We start from the raw sequence: 22,681 nt of genomic DNA on the forward strand, positions 1-22,681 counted from the left end.
AGAAGGATAAAGCCTACATAAAATAATGACTAGATTGATTCTTGTTATTCTGTGCAGTCTTTGTTTGCTACTGATAGAATCAGTAAATGTAAGTAGTGGCAAAGTCAGGTAAGTTAATCCTTTTTTAAAACTAAGTTAATTAATGTTAATAGTTTATAAAATTAATATAGTCATCTCTCTCTCTCTCTCTCTCTCTCTCTCTCTCTCTCTCTCTCTCTCTCTCTCTCTCTCTCTCTCTCTCTCTCTCTCTCTCTCTCTCTCTAGGTTAAAAGTTGTATGATCAAAAAACCAATTCAATTAAAAGTTTAATAAAGATTAAATAAACGTAGATTAACTCTTTCACGCCTCCGGGACATATAAGTCCCACTTGGAAAAAAAATCATAACTTTCTTAAATATTAATATTTTGACATGTTCTTTGGCTCAAGTTCTTTAAGAGAGTCCTGACTATTAACCGGTTCACTGATAATGCCGCATATATGCGCAGAAAAAAATTCCCGACGGGTAATTCTGCATTGGTATATGCGCATTATGAATATCTCTTCCAATTTTCAACAGATTTGCATGAACCTCGATACTCCTATGTTTAAGTAAACTTTCATATAAAATACGTAATTATTAACTCTTACGAGTTTTGGCACAAAACGTTGATTTCGGCCCATCGGTGAACCGATTAATAAAAAAGTAAAAACCATGTTAATTAATAAATATTTGTTTTAAAAAATAGGTGAAATTTTTAAAGAGATTAAATCTTTCGGAAAAAATTAAATAATTACAAACTAGCATCAGATTTGTGAAATGTAAAAATGGCGGATTCAATATAGCCATCGACATATAGAATGGACTGAGCATTGCGATGGGCAAGCGCGCGCCTGCTTTAGAGTGAGAGGTACTACACCTGAGGCCTATGTTTGTCTCTTTTGCAAGCTTCTGATTTGTTATTTCGTCCTCCTCCGTGAATGGAGGAGGACGAAATAACAAATCAGAAGCTTGCAAAAGAGACAAACATAGGCCTCAGGTGTAGTACCTCTCACTCTAAAGCAGGCGCGCGCTAACCTATAGCAATGCTCAGTCCATTCTATATGTCGATGAATATAGCCGACTGTGAAGGGTAAAACTTTGAAAAATTGATACTTTTTAGTGTAGTATATTGAATATATACTGAATATATATATACTGAAAGTATATTCAATTATATTTTTAAGATCGCTATATAATTACGAATCTGGTATCAGATTTGTAGAATTCGAAATGAAGGAGTTAAATATGGCCGTCACTGGGAAGGGAAAAAAAGCAGAAGTATAGATTTAATATAATTTTATAGTCACTGTCAGATATTATAATATTTGAATCAAAGATTTCTTATATTCGTAATCAGCGATTTAAAAAATTCGTAGTCATGTTTATCTTATTTGTACTAGTTGCTCATTTCACGAGGGTATGAAAGGGTTAAATCAAAATTAATTTTAAAGATATTACTTTGTGTTAAAACAATTCTTAAAAATTAAATTATTTAAATAACAAAACAATTAGAATATGAATCAAATAAATTCATTTTCTTTGTAAATTATATTTATATAAAATAATGTTTTTTAACATAAGACCGTTTTTTTTTATATGTAAGTAAATTTTTAATTTAGAAAAGAAAAATTAATTAATAAGGTGTGCTTTCCAGCAAGACACAGTGTAACACAGTGTCCACTAGTGTGAATGAAACACACCACTAATATGTTCTTTCTCACACTAATGGACACTGTGTTACACTGTATTTTGCTGGAAAACACACAAGGTAAAGTTTATGTGTTTCAAAAATAACTAGTTATTTTTAGATAAAAATTTTTATTGTAAAATTAAAATTAGTTTATTTAAAATTAACTAACTTAAAGGAATGCTAAAGTTGTCAATGTTATCAACTGAATAGTGATTTATACACGTACAATTTATAACAGCGATTATAAAATCATTACATGTTATTACAATGAAAATTCCATCGAAAGTATTAAAGTCAACTCATATTGAATTTTTTTGTATGATACAGTTAATAAACTCAATTTCCTATCTACGAAGTTTCAAGATCGGTTATAATAATAAACAGTAAGCGAGAAGTATTGTTCAAATCAGTATTAAACAATGGAGAGTTATGTCTCACTTTATGTCGTAATTATTCGGTCAAATAGTTAATGCCTCCACTATCCTCTCTACAGTTGCTGGCGTACGCCATTTATAAAACGTTATAACAAGAAAGACAGGAAGAAATTGATTTGCCATTTCCAAAAGCATTTAGTACTTATAATTTAGGAGAGGCATGGATGTTCACGATGAACATTCCATACATGATACCAAGAATGTTTAAAGGATATTGCAGCAGTACATTGCGTAAATTCTGAGAATATTCGAGATACGTGCTACTATTTATTGAGAACATACTGAGTAGATTCCTATTTCCGCCTTTTTCTACTTCGTAGAAAATATACTGAGAATATTTTGCAGCAAATACCAAGAATATCATTAGTATCAACGTAGAACCGATGATAAAATATGCATGGTACATCCCAGATAGCACAAAATATTTATAAAATATTTATAAGAAGGAAAAATATTTATGATAAATATTTTGTACATATTTTTATGTCCGAGTTTGTCGGGTATAAAAAAAATTATGATAAACATTTATGAAAATATTTAAAATAAATATGACTTTTTTAATGAAAAAACTGATACTATACTTTGCTGTTAGGTAAGCCTATTGAGCTCACTGCACACACCGGGAGATAATTTGTCGCTGTGAGTAGTTTTCTTTTATGAGCTTTTTGGTGTACGTTTTCTCACGAAAAGGAGAAGCGCCGCACTCTTGCCTCTAGCAGCGATCTCGCGAACTACTCGCGGCTGCAGAATAATAATATATATTATAGAAGATATAAGAATATTCTTTATAGTATATTATGTATTGTATATATTCACAGTATGATAATCAAAATATAGAAATTATTTCGTCATTTTTGGTGACGTTACATTTTTTGACCTAAAAATAAACCTTAAGCATTAAAAAGTATTTAGATTGCATAATTCAAAAGGAAATTTTAAGAATATACGAGAAATAATATCCCAATGAACACACAATAATTCTTAAACGTTTTTTAAATATTTTTACATTATTAGCGATTATTGTACAAATAATGTTTATTTAATATTTATTAAACATTTGTTTTATATTAATTATCTATTTTAAATAATGAATTAGAAAAAATTTTGTTGTGCCCCGTGGGTTTTGAGACACAGTATTGGGGATCGCTGCCATAACTCCTCGGATCAGGTTTCACAGAGATAATGCCTATAGTAGATTAACACTATATTTTCTCTCAACTTACAAGTTACAACAATTCGTTAATAAACCCGTACAAAAGTGTTATATATGTTCCTATTAATATTAAGAGTATACGCGCATGACCCGTTCTCATGCGCGATCGAAGCCGATTGGTGGCTCATGCGAACCTGCCTTGCGTATCTAGCCATGTGACTCAATCCTACTGCAAGGTTTCTTCTCAAGACTCTCTCCTCGTATGACCAGCGTCTCGTGCACACGTTATAGTAATATAAGTTTATACGACGCAATAAACTGTGTTCACCAATTATCTAACCTTGTTCCACTCTGCTAATGCTGTAAACCCACTACCTACCAGTACGGCAGCGATCAAGCATACACAATAGTGGCGACGAGGATCGAGAATAGCAAAAGCAGAACTTACATGCAAGGGGAATTCTTTATGCGTGGAAAAGGCGCGAGAACATTCTGCAGTGCGTGCGGGGTCCAGGCAAGCACGTGCCGGGTGCCAGTTGCAAGTGCCGTTGAGAACATTCGATTGCATCATCCTTGCATTATTGACACCGACTGTACATGCATATACATGTGCTAAACGGGAACATTCAAATTCTTTTTACATATACGTGAAGAAAATCAAGATAAAGTTTCACGTTCGTGAAATAAATTAAATTTACAATGGCACAGCAAATACCAATTGCATTTAATATTGATCCTTTCGATCCAAACGAAATCACGTGGACACAATGGCTGAAACGGTTCAAAGGTGCACTTGGAATCTTCGAGATAGCAGAAAATAAAAAAGTCCCGTACCTGTTGCATTTTGTTGGTACAGCAGCATTCAAAATGCTATCTAACCGTCTTGCACCGGAAGATCCATATGCAAAAACGTTCAATGACATCACAAAACTGCTACAAGAATTTTATGAACCGGAAACGTTAGAAGTAGCTGAAAACTTTAAATTGATGCAGCGCAAACAACAAGAAGGAGAATCAGTACAAGACTTTTTGGCGGCGTTGCAAAGGCTTTCCATTAATTGCAAGATGGGAGACTACACTAACACAGGAATACGCAACTATTTTATTCTTGGATTAAGGAATAAACGCATCCAAAATCGACTGCTGGAAACAAAGGACCTCACCCTGGAAAAAGCAATACAAACAGCGACAGCAATGGAACTCTCAGAGAAAGGAACCAAGCAATGTCGAGGGGAGGAAGCCATCGTCAAAATAGGACATTCTACGAAGAAGCCAGTACCTAGAGATAAGTCTAAGAAACCTTTTTATCCAAGCAAAAATAAAGACAGTAAAATGCATGCGAAACCAAATAATTCACAAAATGTCGTTTGTTACCGTTGTGGCAAGGACCATTATGCAAATGATTGTACAATGGATCGTTCGATTACGTGTTCTAAGTGCGGGAAAGCAGGACACATTAAAAAAGTATGTAAATCAAAATCATTCGCGACAAATTCAATTAATACCAATTCGTCAAATACCGCACACAGTGTATTACGCGTGAATGAACATACAAATTACAGAGATAAAATCTACACAACGTTAAATGTAAACGATAAGAAAGTCCGTTTCGAAATCGATAGCGGCGCAGTGGTTACGTTAATGTCTAGAAATAAAGCACGAAGATTGTTCGCGAATTCAACAATTTATCCTACTGACATAAATTTAGTATCATATTGCAAAACTCAAATAGACGTTATTGGTTACATTACTGTAAATGTTAAGAGCGGTAAGTTTCTGCGTAAATTAAATTTATACATTACAAAAGAAAATCGGGAATCGCTTCTCGGTCGAGAATGGATACGACAATTAAAAGAACACTCAGGCATACAGAAATTACTTGGCGAATTACAATCCATACATACGATTAAACCTTCGAACAATAACACACAATTAAAATTTTTACTTAATGAGTTCAAAGATCTAACAGATCAATCAATTGCTAAAATTTCTAATATTCAAGCTCGTATTAATTTAAAGAAGAATATTACACCAATTTTTCATAAACCAAGAGTGGTTCCATTTCGTTTACGTGAAAAAGTTGAGAAAACTCTTGACGATCTTACTCAAGCAGGAATCCTTCAAAAAATCGATTATTCGGACTGGGCTACGCCCATTGTCCCCGTTTTAAAAAAAAACGGTACGGTACGAATTTGCGGTGATTATAGTGTTACCATCAACCCAAATTTAAAGATAGACGAGCATCCCTTGCCGACGCCTGATGAATTATTAGCATCAATGGCAGGTGGCACAATATTTTCTAAAATTGACTTATTGCAAGCCTATTTACAATTAGAAGTACGGCCGGAGGACCGTGAATTACTTACACTCAATACACATAAAGGACTTTATAGGCCTACACGCCTAATGTATGGCGTTGCATCCGCCCCCGCGATTTGGCAACGTACGATAGAGAATATTTTAAAAGACATTCCGGGCGTAATAGTTTTTCTAGATGATATACGCGTATCGGGAAGAAATCCTGAAGATCATTTCAATAAATTACGAGAAGTTTTTCTACGTTTGCAAAAATATAATATACGGATAAATGTCAATAAAAGTCAATTCTTTACGGATAAAATTCATTACTGCGGATACATAATAGATAGAAATGGTGTACATAAAGCACCAGATAAAATAGAAGCAATCAATAATATGCCTAGCCCTACTAATTTAACCGAATTACGTAGCTTTCTCGGCATGATCCATTACTACGATAGGTTTATACCAAATCTTAGCGAAATTTTACAACCATTAAATAAACTTTTACAAAAAAATACTAAGTTTTATTGGTCTATCGAATGCAAAAAAGCTTTTGAATCAGCAAAACAAGCTTTTATTAGTCCTAAATGCCTTGTTCATTTCGATCCGAAATTACCCATTACTCTTGCTACAGATGCAAGTCCTTACGGTGTCGGTGCCGTATTATCGCACGTGTATCCCGACGGTACGGAACGGGCAATTCAATACGCATCTCAAACACTTACGAAAGTACAACAAAATTATTCACAAATAGACAAAGAAGCATACGCTATTATTTTTGGTATAAAAAAATTTTACCAATACTTGCACGGCTCTAAATTCACACTTATTACGGATCATCGTCCATTAACGCAAATTTTCTCACCTACAAAAGGCTTACCAATTTTCACAGCATCAAGAATGCAACATTATGCTATCTTTTTGCAAAGTTTCAATTTCAATATACAGTACAGACAATCAGAAAAGCATGCTAATGCTGATTGTTTATCTAGATTGCCAATTTCTTCAAATAATAAAAATGAATGTGACTTAGTCGACGAGTTTTATAGCTCTGTTTTTGAAACTTTACCTGTTACCGCTGAACAAGTCGCAAAAGCTACAGCTAAAGATAGGGAGCTATCTAAACTACTTAAATCTATTAAATACGGACACAATTTATACAAAAATAATAAATTCTATACAATTCCCATTGAAGAATTTACTTTATCTAATAATATTATTTTTAGAGGATCAAGAGTAGTTATCCCATACATTCTACGAAAACAAATACTAACTGAATTACATTCAGGACACTTTGGCATTGTACGTATGAAACACTTAGCCAGAGAACACGTCTGGTGGAACAATATCGATAAAGATATCGAGTACATTTCAAAAAATTGCTTTAATTGTAATACTTACAAAAATAACCCTCCTAAAGTTACTAACCATATTTGGGAACCTACAAATACGCCCTTCGAAAGAGTTCACGCAGACTTTGCAGGGCCATTTTTAAATCATTACTTTTTCATACTTGTGGACGCCCACACCAAATGGCCGGAAATCCATGTAGTGAAAAATATTACTTCAGACATCACTATTAAATTATGCAGACAAATTTTCTGTACCCATGGTTTACCTCAATATTTCGTATCCGATAACGCGAAAACTTTTACTTCTAAAGAATTTACGCAATTTTTAAAAAATAATGGAATTACACAGAAACTTACAGCTCCGTACCACCCTGCAACTAACGGTCAGGCGGAAAGATATGTTCAAACTCTAAAAAATGCACTCAAACGAATGAAAGCTACACATGCGAATATCGAACCAGCATTACAAAATTTACTTATTCAATACCGAAATACACCACACACGAAAACAGGAATCTCTCCAGCTGAAGCGTTATTTTCACGAAAAGTCAGAACACGCCTCGATTTACTTAAACCACTTGTTACTACACATACAATGCAACATGAACCTCCATTTGATTTCAAGGAGGGGAAGAGAGTTAGTTGCCGAAACTACACAGGCAAAGCTAAATGGCTTTTTGGTACAATTATAAATCGATTAGGCGATTTACATTACAATATCCGTCTTGACGACGGCCGTTTTTGGAAAAGACATGTAAATCAGATGCGACTGATAGGCGAAAACACACCAGTGCGCGATGAAGATTATATTCAAATTGAATGTCACACTCCGGACAATGAAATAATTACACCAAATACTAGTATTCACACAAATACAAGTGTGCGAAACAATGTTACAAATGAAACTACACTTACACCAAGCGCTAACACAAGTCCATTAATTGTAAATGCGCCGAGCGATTTAAACACAAATTCAAGTTCTTTCAGTTTTGCTGGAAATTCAAACGGAAATGAAACACCATCCACTCCATCATATTCCGATCTTACTCCTAACTCTTTGTACTCAACTCCTACTGGTTCCGTTATAGTTACCTCTACACCTAAACCTTTCCAAGAACCAGTGATTGAACCTACAATAGCAGCACCTACAGCTGAAACCCCTACATCTGCTATAGTGTGTACGCGCTCCTCACGAATTCCTAGATTACCTAAGCGATTCGATGATTATGTTCTTCCAAAAAAGAAATAAGTTACTTTTGTATTTTTCTTTTAGTGAGGGGAGTGTTATATATGTTCCTATTAATATTAAGAGTATACGCGCATGACCCGTTCTCATGCGCGATCGAAGCCGATTGGTGGCTCATGCGAACCTGCCTTGCGTATCTAGCCATGTGACTCAATCCTACTGCAAGGTTTCTTCTCAAGACTCTCTCCTCGTATGACCAGCGTCTCGTGCACACGTTATAGTAATATAAGTTTATACGACGCAATAAACTGTGTTCACCAATTATCTAACCTTGTTCCACTCTGCTAATGCTGTAAACCCACTACCTACCAGTACGGCAGCGATCAAGCATACACAATAAAAAGGTATTATATCGAGCGACACAGGTTCGTCGCTGTATGGTACGCAAGTAAGCCCGCTCGTTTCTTTACGTCGGTGTTTATATACACCAATTTTTGGTGTATGACCGGGGAGAGTACTTCCACGGTCACTGGCCTTTAGTCAGTGCACTTGCTTAGCCAACAATTGCTGGCTATGCAGATTCCACCCAAAATCAGGAGATTTTGGATATTGTTTATTAGGCATCGGGTGCATTGCCCGGTGCGACGCTCGGTATGTAAGCCGGGCGGTGTTGCATGCGCGAGATGTCACTCGACACCTTTATCGCTTGCGACATTCTTGGTGTGAGTGCATCACACTCACAACATGTTATTATTGTTGCGTTATTTTCAAATATAAACAAAAACAAAATGTCTTTTAAGAAAATTGTCATTAAAACAAAAAAACAATTTTTTTTAACTGTTTATGCCTATAATTTATTGTACATATTTTTTGAACACAATAAATTTTTATTTTAATTATTTTTTATAACTCTATTATTTAAAAAAGTAACTGATAATGAGTGTAAATACTTAAACTAAATACACATAATAATAAATTTCTTGATTTAGCAAGTTTTTTATAATTACAGTCATTAAAATGCAGAACAGGTGTTCAACAGACGGACGATCAATACCGGAAGATCATGCAGATTTGCAAAAAACGATCTACAACTGATGATGATGATGATGATGATGATGATGATGGTGATGATGATGATGATAATTATAGCAACTCTTCAACAAATAAAGACGATAATGATGATTCTTCAAACGTAGATTTGTTTGGTACAAGGTTCTTCATAAGTGGCGGTAGCAAGTACTCCATCACGCAGTGGAAAAATGCTAATGAGAATCGGTAGCGAAACATGATGGAATAATCATCGAATCCATAAATTATATATTATATATATATATAATTAAATAATATTAAAAATAAAATAACTAGCACACTATGATTGACATTATTAATTTCACAATAACTAATGTCAATAAAATATTTAAGGAATCGTGGAAATGATCAGAGAAATGGTAACAATCGACGCTATTCTGTCAGTTATACAAATAAAAATTGGGGAAACGCTCAATATCCTTCTCATGGCAGTAACAATTTTAATTATTTTGACGGAACTGGCAGACCGAGCTACGATCAGATATATAATGGTAACTCTGGGAACTATGATAAGCAACAAGAACAAACCGTGAGATATATCTTAATAGATTTCTAATAGTAATTATTTAATATAAAAATGGAGCCATTTTCGATGACCTTGACCTAGACATACATTGTCAAAATCATAACCTTCAGTAACTTCTGAAAAGTATTAGCCGTCACTCATTATTTGCTAAAAAGTTACTAAGATGAGTTATTAACAAAAAATGTTTTATAACAGAAACCAAATTTGTTGCATTTGAAAATTAGATTATATTGAGTTCCATATTGAGTTTTCATACCCCTCCTACTTATAGTGCAAAATAAACTGTACAAATAAAAGTTGAACATCTATGTGGAATCGAACAATTAACAAGACCTCGTTTCGCATCGTAAACGTAAAAAGTAGTGTGGAGTGAATCTTACTTTGCGTGGAAAATTGAAAATTTATTTCGATTATAAAACGTTTTTTATTAATAATTTTTTAACGAATAATGAACGACGGTTAATATCTCTGAGAAATGAAGTCATTCGAATCCTGACTTGACAAAAAAATTGGGAAATAACGTATTACTTAGTCACAGAATCGTTATTTTTTTTTTATAAACTGATAACAATATTACTTTTTTTCTGTAACTGTAATAGTAACGTAGTTACATTTTTGCAATAGTAACGAATTTAATAGTTTACTTTTATCGTTACTTTTTATATCTTGAATTTCATATGATATATTATGACATATTTTTATAATTCAGTTTTCAATTATCGACTAATTATCTGATGTAAAATTATTATAATATTCTCTGAAATTAAAAAAAAAGTTATTTATTAAATTTAATATAGGTTTGCTAATGCATCCATCGAAAGATTATGTAATATTGGTAATCTACGTGATAAACGACCGAAACTCCACAACTTTTTAAATAATTTTATTGTATTCAGAAGGTCAAAATCTAGAAAAATATATTTTTTTATTTTTTTCCATTTTTCCTTCAAATTATGGTCTTCAGATTGTAGATCATGATTTTTTCATTGCAATATAAATTTGTTTTGCGCCAATATACGTATATTCTATACATATTTTTAATATGTTTAATGATAATTTACATTAATGAAATATTATTTGAACTTATAGTGCATCACGCAGTGCTTCTTCAACGAATTAAATATGGTAAATACATAGGTAATATCAAATCTTAATTAGAGGATAGTTTTTTCAACTCTGATTTTAATAGGTGGATCAAAGGGGATTTCCTGAGCAAGTTTCGATCATTCAGTTTTTGACGCGTAACATACACAATCCAGAATTACAAGACTTCATAGAGGAAGCTGTTATAGAATGTTTTCATTATTTGGATTCAGATATAAGGAACAAATGTTATTTCTCAGAAAATCTCATAACCTGTTTGATTGAGAAAGGAAAAGAGGTACGCATACAAATTTATTAATAGAATTACACTTGTTTCCATGCACTTTACTGCGCGTTATAATATGCATCAAATACGCGCGTTTAAAAGAAGCATGTGATTCAACTGGAGTAACCTAAAGTTTGTTTTTTATTCCTGCACTGCTGCATTGGTGCAATAAGTTATTTCTTTCTCATTCTAACTTATTGCACTAGCGCAGCAGTGCAGGAATAAAAAGCAAACCTATAGAGATGCATGTTTGATGTTATAATGGAAACACATGCATGGAAACCAGAAGTTACTTTTATTTAATCATCTTAAAATCTCATAGAATCTTTTCATAGAATAAATTTTGAAGTAAAGTTTAATTCTCTACATTTAAAAGTTGAAATTTTCTCTCTTTAGTAAAATAATGATTTGAAGGATTTGGCATTTCAAAAAATTATAAGAAAATAAATTTCAAAAATGTAAAAAATTCTAATATTTTTTATAATTAACATAATCTCTTTTTTCACACACAGAGATGCGAAGATTGGAATAATTAATAACGTTATAAACATCTTACCTATATAATAATTTTTGTGAAAAGAAGAAACAAGAAGAAATAAAAACAGGAAGAATTAATCATTCTCATAAAAGTGTGACTTGAATAGATATATTATTATATATGTATACACTTATTATAAAACATTGTAGTGCACATGTAATAATCATAAAAATATTTAAATTAAATTAACGTGTTGTATGTTAATAATATTAATATTATAACAATTTATACATACTTGATTTGCGAATACAGCATAACTATAGATGTTTATTTTCTTCATGGCAAAAGCATATAATAGACTTGAATTTTCTATACTTGGTTCAGCAAGAGACATCGCTTGGAGTAGACGAGTTTTCGTCCGATTTGCACAGGGGCAACCTCCAGCATACCATGTTACTGCTCGCGTTGATTGCCAGTGCTAGCAACAAATAACGCAAGATCGGAATATTTGGCATGTTGATAGTTAAATACCATCGAACGGCTCAGTTTCATAATACGAGTAAATTTTTATTCTAATATTTGTTTAAATTAACAATGGCAGAAGCCTGGAATATTAATGATATTAATATTAATGAATATTATGAATGAAATAATATTAATGAAATGACAGTACTGTAGTGAGATAATAGCCGTGCGCCATTTATACGGTATCAAGTAAAGTCTTCGGCACACGATACGATTTTTCATGCTAGATCGCATACGAGGCATCTTACTACGTATCCTCATTGGCTTACGATTGGTGACATAATCATCCGAGCCAATCGGGACATGTATTAAGATGCCTCGTATGCGATCTAGTATGAAAAATCGTATCGTGTGCCGAAGGCTTTAGATGGTACGTTCTCCCCACTCCAACCTTTTTATCCGCCATTATATGGCACTCCGAGCAGCGTCTCTCGCTGAACTAAGTATAGACTCTTTTTTGCAGAAGGCACTATCAAATACAGTATCGTCCCGCGAGTAAAAACAAAAAATAACGTGTTTTATTGTTTTTATAATATTCTTGGTTACTTCCTCTTCTTTAGGTCCTCGAATCGTTTCATCAAATCGTCAAAATCAATGTCATCATTCACGGATGGATTCGCAGGCGAATCATTGTTTTCTGTCGGCACTGCTGGCAGATCCGGAAGCTGATCGTTATTCATTGATATTTTAGACCTTGGCTGAGGTTTCGGTTTCTCATCTGACTATATATGGAAAATAATTGTGTATTATATGATTTAATATAATACATATAATATCCATGAAAACATTTTTGTTTTAGACAAACATGATATTGAATATATTTATTTCAATCATTTTAATAATTATTCTGCAAAAAGATTAGGAAGATGAGAACTTTGCAGTTGTACCTGTTTGTTTAAATCAGGTGGAAAATCAGGCCGATACGGTGGTGGTAGATCTTCCTAATTAATTTTTCAAATATTAAAACTAAATATATTTTATTATTTTTTTGTAATAAACAAAAATTACTTACGGGTTTGTTCGAATTAGCATTGTCCAGGGGTATGTTGTACGAAAATACAGTGGGATTGAAAGAAGTATTTTGATCTTTTTCAACAGAAGGTGGAGATGTCGGAGATACGAATCCTAAAGTATCTTTTTCTGACACCTAAAATTCATTAAATGATATTATTCATATTATCCTTAATGCAATAATAAAAAACTAAAAACATTTTTGAATAATTTCACAAATTAAACTTGCCAACTAAAATTAATAAAAAGTATTCTTTTGTAAAAATAAGAGAAATTTAAATTACCATGCTCGAATGGAATCCAGGATTTGGTAGCAGAGGTGCCTGTGGAAAACCTATAAAGCCAGGAGGATGTGGAATTCCACCTCCGCTGGCTGTGTCTAAATTATTCCTTGATTCTCCTCCATTGACTCCTATGTCTATTAACATCGCATCCTGGGCTTCTGCCATTACTTGTGGATCTGGCTCATATTCCACATTGTAATTCTTAGCGATTTCTATTAGATATTTCTCCACGAGTAATTTTGACGGCGATTGCACGCTCATTTTGTGCTTTAGTTTCTCTGATATAGTTTGAATTGCTTCCTCTCGACATGCTTCCGTATACTGTTTACCGTATTTGGATGTCAAGATGTCTGCTATCACCTTGATTTCCTGCACATCTGTTTGAATGCGAGGCGCCGCCCAAAGAATGGTTGATATAGCTTCTGCCAGACCATCATCAAGGTTTCTAACAAGATAATAAATAATAAATTAGAATTATGTATAAATTAGATATACATAAATTGTTACTCATCTAAGATCTCCGTAAGTTTTTTACCGATTGCTTTGAAATTTTGACACAATGTTGTATTCGTAACCGGGAGTGTTCTTATGGGGTCTGATTTTGGAAATACGTGTGTTTCAAAAATGATGGCCATAATTTAATTTTAAACAATATTTTTTAAATATTTTTTTGTAATTTTGATACAACGTTGTATTGAATTTAGTTAGAAGTACGCGAATAAATGAATATTAGATTTATTACTGATCGTTTCATAAATGCAAGCCTTTAATTTGAGAATGTTTCTTTTAGCGTGTATATGACAATTTAGAATCAATGGCAGGATTTGAAATTTTGACACAATGTTACATTCGAAAATAGGAGTGTTCTTATGGAGTTTGATTTTGGATATACCGGGAAACAAATTAATTGAATACAGTGCCAAAGGCAATGAATAAATGAAGTAAGTTAGAAGTATGTGAATAAATGAATATTAGATTTATTAAAGATAGATAAATGCTTATTCAAAAATAAAATAAAAAGAGCAACAGTAAAGCAAGGCTCTTGAAAGTTAAACAACAAAAGCAAAGAAAATTTGAAAAAAACGTAGCATAAGAGTAGAGAGCCACAGCAACGCGTGGCAGGGCATAGCTAGTAATAAATAAATCAATTTAAATAAAATTACGTAATACAAAGAAGAAACAATATTATCTTGATGAACTATGAATTTCACAAAAAGAAGTGAAATTCTATCAAAAACTTCACAAAGATAAAAAAGATGTGTCAAGTACATAAACACATTAAAAAATAAGTACGAGATTAATAAAATTAGTCAACTATATTTTTAAAAAAGACTTAGAGAAATCTTATAAAAATTTATTAAAAAATTATTTGAAAAATAGAGAGAGAGAGAAAGAGAGAAATATTATCAATGATAACAGATAGTGAAGCAAAAACTTGGCGTGCCCAGTCGCATTAATTGCATTCTTGTACATATTGTTACATTTCCGTGTCACTCCCGCACTCTCAGATTTGACAAATTACAAATACATAACAAAAACATTACTTATACAATTTATATAATGCTGCTATTTTATAAATAAAGGAAATTCAGTATTTTTAGTCAAATTTTATTTTAAAATTATCTTAAGTAATGTCTTAAGATGGTAATATGATTCTTGTGATTGGTTCATGACATGTTATGACAGTATCTAAGACAGGTCTGTCCAAACTCGGTTCACAATTCGTATGCACTTCCACCTCTCCACCTTCTCAATAGAGTGAGATGAAGAATGAATAAAACAAGAATAGATATTAAAGTGCCTATCCTTTTGTTGCTAAAGCATCTATCCTTTTTTGTTTACTCTCCATCTCACTCTCTCAAGAAAATAGAGAGTAAGAAGCGCGTTTGGCTCGCAAGCTGAGTTTGGACAAGCCTGATCTAAGGTGATCTTAAATATAATATTTAATATAAGAATATTTAAATATAAGACTCAACTATAAATACCGACTTAAGTGATCTAGAGAAATTTCCAATAACAATATATACTGACTTCATTTGTTGGACGAGACCAAAACGTGCCAACAGCAGATCACAGTACATCTCTAACAGCTCCATTGCCTCTACCATATAATCTTCACGGATAATGTGTTCTACTCTGATCTTAGCACGTTCCGTTTTACCGGCGGCAATGAAATCAGCGATCTCACGACGTGCTTTCTGCGCCAGCTCTGTTTTCTTCTTTTCTAACAATTTCAATCGGTTGATCGCTAAACGCAAATGTGTCTTCAACTTAGTATAGTTTGGGCCACTCGAAAACATCCTTCACTGACCAGTATTTCTATTTGTATGTCACCAGCTATGTTTCTCTTGTTTCTTCTGTTAAAAATTCGTCAGTTTATGTTATAATTTTGATTTCTAATTGATTAAAATTTAACATTCAAAATTTAATATGTACGCTTGAAAACTAATACAATCAGATAAGAACCAATTATAGCAACCGATATTGATAATTATATCAGTTCAGATATTTTTGTCTGATTTCGTTGATATAAAAATGTATTATTACTTTTGCATTTATAAATTTCTATTATTATTAAGAAAGCGCGTTGCAAAATTTGTGACATCAAGATCGTTGATTCAATTTTAAATTACATATTTTTTTACAATAAAACAATTAATTATCAAAAGCGCAAATAAAATTAATTTAATATACCTTTTGATGAAAAAGGCATAACCTCTTTACTATTTTTTTTTTTTTTTTTTTTTTGGAGGTTTATTGTGTCTGATCTTATGCAGATATATGACACGTATGTCTCTTAGCTAAGCAAGGTTGCTACCTCGCCTCCCTCTTTTTTTATATTATTCTTCCTATTTTTTTAATAAATTCGTATATTATCTTGAGTGTGCTCAGTTCCTCTCTTTTCAACCAATTCCAGACGCTGTCCGGGCTGCTGGCTCCTACTTTATTCAGTTGTTCGGTTAGGTTCATTCCTATTCTTGCTTCGTCATAGGTGTGACAGTTGAATATGAGATGGTCTATATCTTCTCTCTCGTTACCGCACTGACATCTAGTGTCCTTGATGTAGCCTTTCCGCGCCAAGCTTGAATTTAGGTTATAGTGGTTGGATCTTAACCTATTGTATAGAACTACAGCTCTTCTTGGGATGTCTGTTCCTTTGAACCATGGGCTCCTTTCATTGCTTCTGTAGAAGTTTTCAAAGTAGAATTTTCCCTTGAAACTCGCTTGTGTCTCTAGATATCTGTTGTTCTTTTGTATTAGTTCTTCTATGTATTTGTTTTTTAGATCTTTGCCAGGTAATTTAAGCTCTTTTGTGTGCGTTTCTTCTGTAGCTTCTTTTGCTAATTTATCTACCTCTTCATTTCCCCAGATACCTTTGTGTGCTGGAATCCAGGCAATTACTACTTTTCTGTTGTAATCTTTTATTATTTTAAAATGCCATTTTCTAATCTCTAGGATGTAGTTGTTTACGCATGGGGTGATTTCGTTATTATTCAGGGCCTTAAGTGTGCTCAAGCTGTCTGTGAGAACTAAGATATCTTTATTGACTTTCTTGTGTACTATCCATTCTAAGGCTTTGGCAATAGCGCATGCTTCTGCTGTAAAAACTGTGGCTGTGGTGTTCAGGCTCATAAAGTATCCCATTTCTTCGTTTTCTATAAGGAAGGCACTACCAACCGAGGGCTTGTCTTCTATTTTAGAACCATCAGTGAATATTCTTATTGTGTCCTTTTCTTTTAATCCATGTTTGTTCTGTATTTCTTGTATTATTTCTTGATCATTTACTTTCTTCTTTTCTTTGTACTTTTCTCCTATATCCATTTCTATATTAACTTTGTTTGTTAGATCCCAGTAGTTCATTTGATACAGCTCATTTCTTACGTTTTTACCTAGTATTTCTGCATCCTTCTTGACTCGGTTCCATGCCTCCACAAGGATACTATCTTTCTTCCATGGGGTGTTTGTTTTCTGTCTCAGTTCTTCTTTGACTAGTGTTTCGATTTCCGTTATCTCACTGTCTTTCTCTGTAGTATCTTGTCCTATCATTTTTATCCAATAGTTTCTTGCTAACAGTTTTGCTCTGTTTGTCATTGTCATTACTTTTGCTTCTGCCAGCATGACATTCGTTGGGGTGCTATTTCTGTAACCCATTGCAGTTCTTATTCCCATATATTGTGCTTTCTCAATTTTGTTTGTAGCGTCTTCATTGTTTGTAGGCATATATATTGTAATACCATATTCTATGGATGATCTTACTAAACTTTTGTATAGTAATAAGGCTGTATTAACTTCCATGCCTCTTGATACTTTGTTGGCATATTTTAGGACATTATTTACTCTTCTTGCCTTGTCTCTCATTACATTGCAGTGCTTTATAAACTGCATCTTGCTATCTAACCATATTCCGAGAAATTTTACTTCTGATTGTAATTTTATTCTTTGCTTCTTGTATTTAATTGACACTGAGTTGTTTATTATTCCCTTTTTGTTGAATTCCATTATTTTTGTTTTCTTGGGGTTTATTTCTAAACCTAAGTCATCTAATGCTTCTTGTAAGTCTTCGAGAGCACTCTCGATAAGCATAATTCTTGTGGTGAGGAATCTTTCACTACAGTACACAGCCACATCATCTGCAAATTGTACCTGCTTCACCTCCTTTGGTATGTTTTGGCTAATATTGTTTGTATATATATTATACAGAATTGGGCTCAACACAGCTCCTTGAGGTAAGCCTTTGTATATTTTTTTGTGTGTTGTCTCTTTATATTCTGTAATGAATTCCACTTCTCTTTCGTAAAGTAAGTCATTTATGCTGTTTATTATTTTGCTGGGGCATCTTTCTTTCTGTAGCTTCTGGATCATAACGTCGTATAGTACATTGTCATATGCTGCCGTGATATCTATAAAAGCAACCATGGTGTTTTGGTTCTTTAACAGTTGCGTGTTAATGTGTGTGCTCAGCTTCGTTAGATTGGCTTGACATGATTTGCCTTTCCTAAAACCAGATTGCTGTTTATCAAATATATTGTTTGTTTCAGCCCACCAGTTCAATCTTTCATTAATAATTCTCTCATACAGTTTCCTCATGCATGACGACAGTGAGATCGGCCTCACGTCTTCCTTATCCTGTTTATCAATAAAGATGACTTGAAATTTTTTCCAGTCTTCCGGGATTTCCATACTACCTTCAAATATTTGGTTGAAAATATGTGAGATGATTGATTCATATACTTCTGGCAATTCTTTCAACATTTTGTATTCTATGTGATCCAGCCCGGGAGCTGAGCTTCCCTTTGCTTTTTTAATAGCTCTTCTTACCTCTTCCACTTTTATTTCTTTGTTGAGGTCTGTTTCTTCGTGTACTGTTATTTTGTTTATTTTCTTAGTAGGTGCCCATGGCAGTGCGTATTCTTGAATTTTCTTAACAATTGTTGCGTTTCTGTCTTTGGTTTGCCACTTATTCCAATTCACTGTCTTTTTTGGGTTCCTTAGTATTCTCAATTTATTCCAAACATATGTCATGCCAATATTTTTATTTATACTTTCTATAAAGGCATGGAAATTGTTTCTCTTTGTTTGATTGATAGTTTTCTTTGCTTGTGCCTTTGCTTTTTGAAATTCTATGAAATCTTTTAGCGATTGTGTCTTGTAAAATTGTTTTAGAGCACTTTTTCTTGCTTCTATGCATTTTTTACAATCCTCATTCCACCAGGGTTTTTGGCTAGCTTTCTTGTCTCTTCTGTTATTAAGAAATCCTATACTTGGTTCTTTTTGTTTGATACTCTTACCTTTTTTATTTTCTACGCCATATTTCAAACCTTCTATAAGTAGATTGTAAACTTGTTGTGTATCTTTCTTCTCCCAGTCTTTCATTTTTTCATTATACCATGTCAATAGAACTTCCTTATATTTTTTCCAGTTCATGTATTTTTTGGTTATTCTATTAGTCTTTTTTCTGTAGTACTCTGTTATCATGTTAATTTTGACGCTGATGGGATGGTGGTCCGAGCTCCATGTATCACTTACTTGCTGGTGATCCGTTTTATCTATCAGATTTGTTGATACAATAACCAGATCCAAGTTTGACCTTGACTTGTCATGTGATCCCATGTAACTTTTGGTATTTGTGTTTATAACATATAAATCAGCTTCCCACACAGCATCCGCAAGTATTGTTCCATTGTTGTCTGTGTTTCTACAGTTCCAAGCAGTATTGTGGGCATTAAAATCTCCTGTAATAATAAGGTTTCTTACCTTTTTAAATTGATCCATGAATTGACTCCACTCCTTTTTAATCATTTGGTGTCCTGGTTGTCGGTACAAAACAATTATGGTAAGGGTCTCTTTATGTTTAATATTATTTATTCTTACTGCCGTAACTTCACATAGTCTAGGAGTATTCCTGAGCTGCAGTCTTTGGTACTTGATACTATTTCTGATGATGATGGCTGTTCCTCCTGCACCAATATTAGAATTATTCCTCCTGTTTGTTCTTTCTATGTTATAACCTTGCATGTGTAATTTATCCTCTTCCTTTAGTTTTGATTCTGTTACGCATAGAATGTCAATTTCGTTAATTAGGTTATTTAGTTCAGGTATTTTTCCTCTAATGCCTCTGGCATTCCATACGACTAGGTCCATTCTTCTCGGTCCTTTTGCTTATCCTCTTTTTGTTTTCTTTCTTCTATCACTTTGTTGATTTCACCATGCAATACCTCAATTACTTCTTTTAGCGCAAGCAAGAAATACTCGTTTTGTTCATTCCGTTGAATGACTTGTCTTATGCTCTTAACAGCGATTTCTTTGTCTTTTGGCTCTTCAGTGTGCACATTGTCCTTTTCCTTTTCTTCTTCTTCATAGGCATTTGCCTGTCTTGCACTATTATTATTGTCTCTTTTATTTTTGGTTCTTTGGCTTATCCAATATCTGTTTTCATCTTCTTTTCTCTCTTCTTCTATCCATTGTTTGTATTCACTTTCCTTGATTTTTTGTCTCTGAATGTTAATGGTCTTGCCACTTGTTGTTGCCTGTTGTCTTATTTGTCTCTCTTTGCTTTTCATTATTGCAGCTTTTCCTCCTGTTATGTATGCATCACTCATGCTTGTTCCTGCTTTGTCACTTATGAGTGCATCACGATACCTTGTGGATTTCTGTCCCAATTCCTGTTTTGCTTCAGTGATCGAGATGTTTTTCTCCGCAGCGTGTCTTAGAACATTTCTTTGATGTATGAATTCACAGCATAGTTTACTATTTGCCTTGTGAGCCTCGCCACAGTTTTTACATTTTGGTGTTTTGTCGCAGGTCCCATGGAATCTGTCTCCACATATAATGCATACTTTTTCTTTTTCTCTACAAACAGCCTGCACGTGGCCAAACCTGTAACACTTAAAGCACTGTTTTACGTCCAGGATGTATGGTCTTATCTTAATTCTAACTAGTCCCCCGTACAGAGAGAGGAATCTAGGCATCATGTTGCCTCTAAATGTGATTATTATATTGTTGGTTACAATACTTTCCATTTTTTTCTCTATGTTGTTGTACCTTCGCGATATTAACTTTTCCATCTTTTGTATATCCTCTCTATGATCTATAGCAATGGCTAGATCCTCGACTTTGTCACCCCAATCAGTTACTACGCCCTTGATTGCAGTATTCCTCTCGAGTACGCTGAACTCAAGCTCTTTTATTTTTTCAATCTTACGAATTACTTTGTTTGCCTTATCAATGCCAAGGTAGTGTAAATCAGCAGTTCTAAATCCGGTTTTTATAAAGGTTTCTGGCTTTATGTCTTCTTTTGCTAATGTATTGAGAATTTTAAAGCAATTAATCTTACCTCGTTTTTCCATACTTTCTTGCCTAAGTCTTACCGATATTACGCAGTCCCCTTTATGTCCTGCCTTAAAGTTTTTTTCTTCTTTTTTGTTTGCTTGTGGATCGTGTCCTCCATAATTATACAGGATCTTACCGTTTCTACAATAAACTGTTTCTTTTTTTGGTTCATCGTCTGTAAAGTACGTAGTGGACGATGCTGTTGTATCTAGAGCCGTTTGATGTAGTTCATCGTCTCTTGATGATATTGAATCGGTTGTTGTATTCATTTCGTCACTTTTTCCTGTATCTTCTATTGCTCGAATTTTCCTTTGTTTTATTTCTTCCTGTTCTTTTTTTTCTTCTTTGTCTTGCCTCTTTCTTTTTCCGGCACTTTTCTTATTCTTTCGCCTTTCCTCAGATTCCACATCCATGCGGTCCTCGTTACTGCTATTATCACTATAGGTTAGATCTATTTTTTCCTCCTTACTTGGGCTCACACCTATTATTTTTTCTACACTTTCTTTAGATAGATCACTTTTCACTATTGAGCTCTTTGCTTTAGCTTCTATTTCTTCGCTTTTAGTATTGCCGCGTTTCGCGGTGTTCTCATCCTCCTTGTCTTTGTTCTCTTTGTTCCGCGGCGCTTGCGCAGGCTTCATTCTCGAAAGTTCTATTCTCTTTACCGGGAACTTGAGCACACTTCTTTCCAATCCTTTAAACGTGTCGGATTTTCGTGACACTTTCTCTTTTTTAGGCTTTATTACCCTTTTCAGGGATTTTATCACCTCTCTTTTAGCCCTGATAAGGGCTGGTCGTATTTCTACTAAATTGCGTGGCGCCGTTTGTAAGCTATCACACCTCTCCCGTCCGATCACCACGCGCTCTCACATGCGACTGTCTTTACTATTTTTAAGAATGACAATTTCCGTCCCAAGTTTTTTTTTGGTGCGTTCCGTTTCATGCATGGACGATGGACTCCCAGGGTACGCAAGCGAAGATATATAAAGGAGCCTTTTCATGCTGACGCTTGACCATTGAGCTTGTATTAATGGAGAAATATATTCTCATATATTCTGTCTTTTCGTGTTGGAAATTTCCACCACTCCGTCCGTTTTCTAGAAGGAAAGAAGCGCCACACATACAATGATACGAGCAGTACGACAGGTTCGAGCCTACTTGGTCCTATGGTGTTCTATTTGGGCCTTGAGCTGTTACAATTAGTAGCTGTTACAAAAAATTTTTACATACGAAAGTAATACTGTGCATTCATTGATTGGCATGCATCTTTTAGATTCTAAATTATGTACCACTTAATGAATGCACAGTGTTATCTTTGTAAGCAATTTTTTTTCGTACGAGTTCGAGAATCGGGCCTCAGATTGTATAATAGCTCTAGTTTACACGAGCACTTGGTACGCGTATCAAGTAGTGAATTTAAACTGATCAGCCAA

At 33.8% G+C, this 22,681-nt stretch overlaps 2 protein-coding genes across 5 annotated transcripts; one reads left to right on the forward strand and one right to left on the reverse strand.

Moving 5' to 3' along the window:
* LOC105831315 (odorant-binding protein 59a) lies at window positions 1–11,843 on the forward strand. Of its 3 annotated transcripts, none has more exons than XM_012671358.3 (6): window positions 1–88; window positions 9,146–9,411; window positions 9,559–9,754; window positions 10,841–10,876; window positions 10,941–11,132; window positions 11,633–11,843. In XM_012671358.3, exons 1-6 carry the CDS (start codon window positions 26–28, stop codon window positions 11,654–11,656), a joined length of 777 nt encoding a protein of 258 aa, XP_012526812.1. In that variant the 5' UTR covers window positions 1–25; the 3' UTR covers window positions 11,657–11,843. The 3 variants fall into 3 exon arrangements, with proteins under 3 accessions (XP_012526812.1, XP_036143237.1, XP_012526811.1); XM_036287344.1 differs by lacking the exon at window positions 1–88 and adding an exon at window positions 8,275–8,540; XM_012671357.3 differs by lacking the exon at window positions 1–88 and adding an exon at window positions 8,573–8,787.
* On the reverse strand, window positions 11,736–22,255 carry LOC105831314 (IST1 homolog). Of its 2 annotated transcripts, XM_036287341.1 has the most exons (7): window positions 22,138–22,255; window positions 16,113–16,145; window positions 15,450–15,775; window positions 13,419–13,863; window positions 13,136–13,270; window positions 13,011–13,064; window positions 12,666–12,845 (listed from the first exon to the last, which is right to left on the reverse strand). In XM_036287341.1, the coding sequence occupies exons 3-7, from the start codon at window positions 15,716–15,718 to the stop codon at window positions 12,666–12,668; spliced, it is 1,083 nt and encodes a 360-aa protein (XP_036143234.1). In that variant the 5' UTR covers window positions 15,719–15,775; window positions 16,113–16,145; window positions 22,138–22,255. The 2 variants fall into 2 exon arrangements, with proteins under 2 accessions (XP_036143235.1, XP_036143234.1); XM_036287342.1 differs by lacking the exons at window positions 16,113–16,145; window positions 22,138–22,255 and having other exon boundaries at window positions 11,736–12,845; window positions 15,450–15,718.
* Window positions 22,256–22,681: the final 426 nt, after the last annotated feature.

Source organism: Monomorium pharaonis, chromosome 5, assembly GCF_013373865.1.
Source record: "Monomorium pharaonis isolate MP-MQ-018 chromosome 5, ASM1337386v2, whole genome shotgun sequence".
NCBI lineage: Eukaryota > Metazoa > Arthropoda > Insecta > Hymenoptera > Formicidae > Monomorium > Monomorium pharaonis.

What these genes read in the sequence shown, in the direction of transcription:
- LOC105831315 (XM_012671357.3), top strand. Translation starts at nt 8,710, where the DNA reads ATGCAGATTCCACCCAAAATCAGGAGATTTTGGATATTGTTTATTAGG. An exon ending in ATAAGCAACAAGAACAAACC is followed by an intron (nt 9,755 to 10,840) that starts GTGAGATATATC and finishes TTGAACTTATAG; the next exon opens with TGCATCACGCAGTGCTTCTT. An exon ending in TGATTGAGAAAGGAAAAGAG is followed by an intron (nt 11,133 to 11,632) that starts GTACGCATACAA and finishes TTTCACACACAG; the next exon opens with AGATGCGAAGATTGGAATAA.
- LOC105831314 (XM_036287342.1), bottom strand. Translation starts at nt 15,718, where the DNA reads ATGTTTTCGAGTGGCCCAAACTATACTAAGTTGAAGACACATTTGCGT. An exon ending in CTGGATTCCATTCGAGCATG is followed by an intron (nt 13,271 to 13,418) that starts GTAATTTAAATT and finishes AATGAATTTTAG; the next exon opens with GTGTCAGAAAAAGATACTTT. An exon ending in ATGCTAATTCGAACAAACCC is followed by an intron (nt 13,065 to 13,135) that starts GTAAGTAATTTT and finishes AAAATTAATTAG; the next exon opens with GAAGATCTACCACCACCGTA.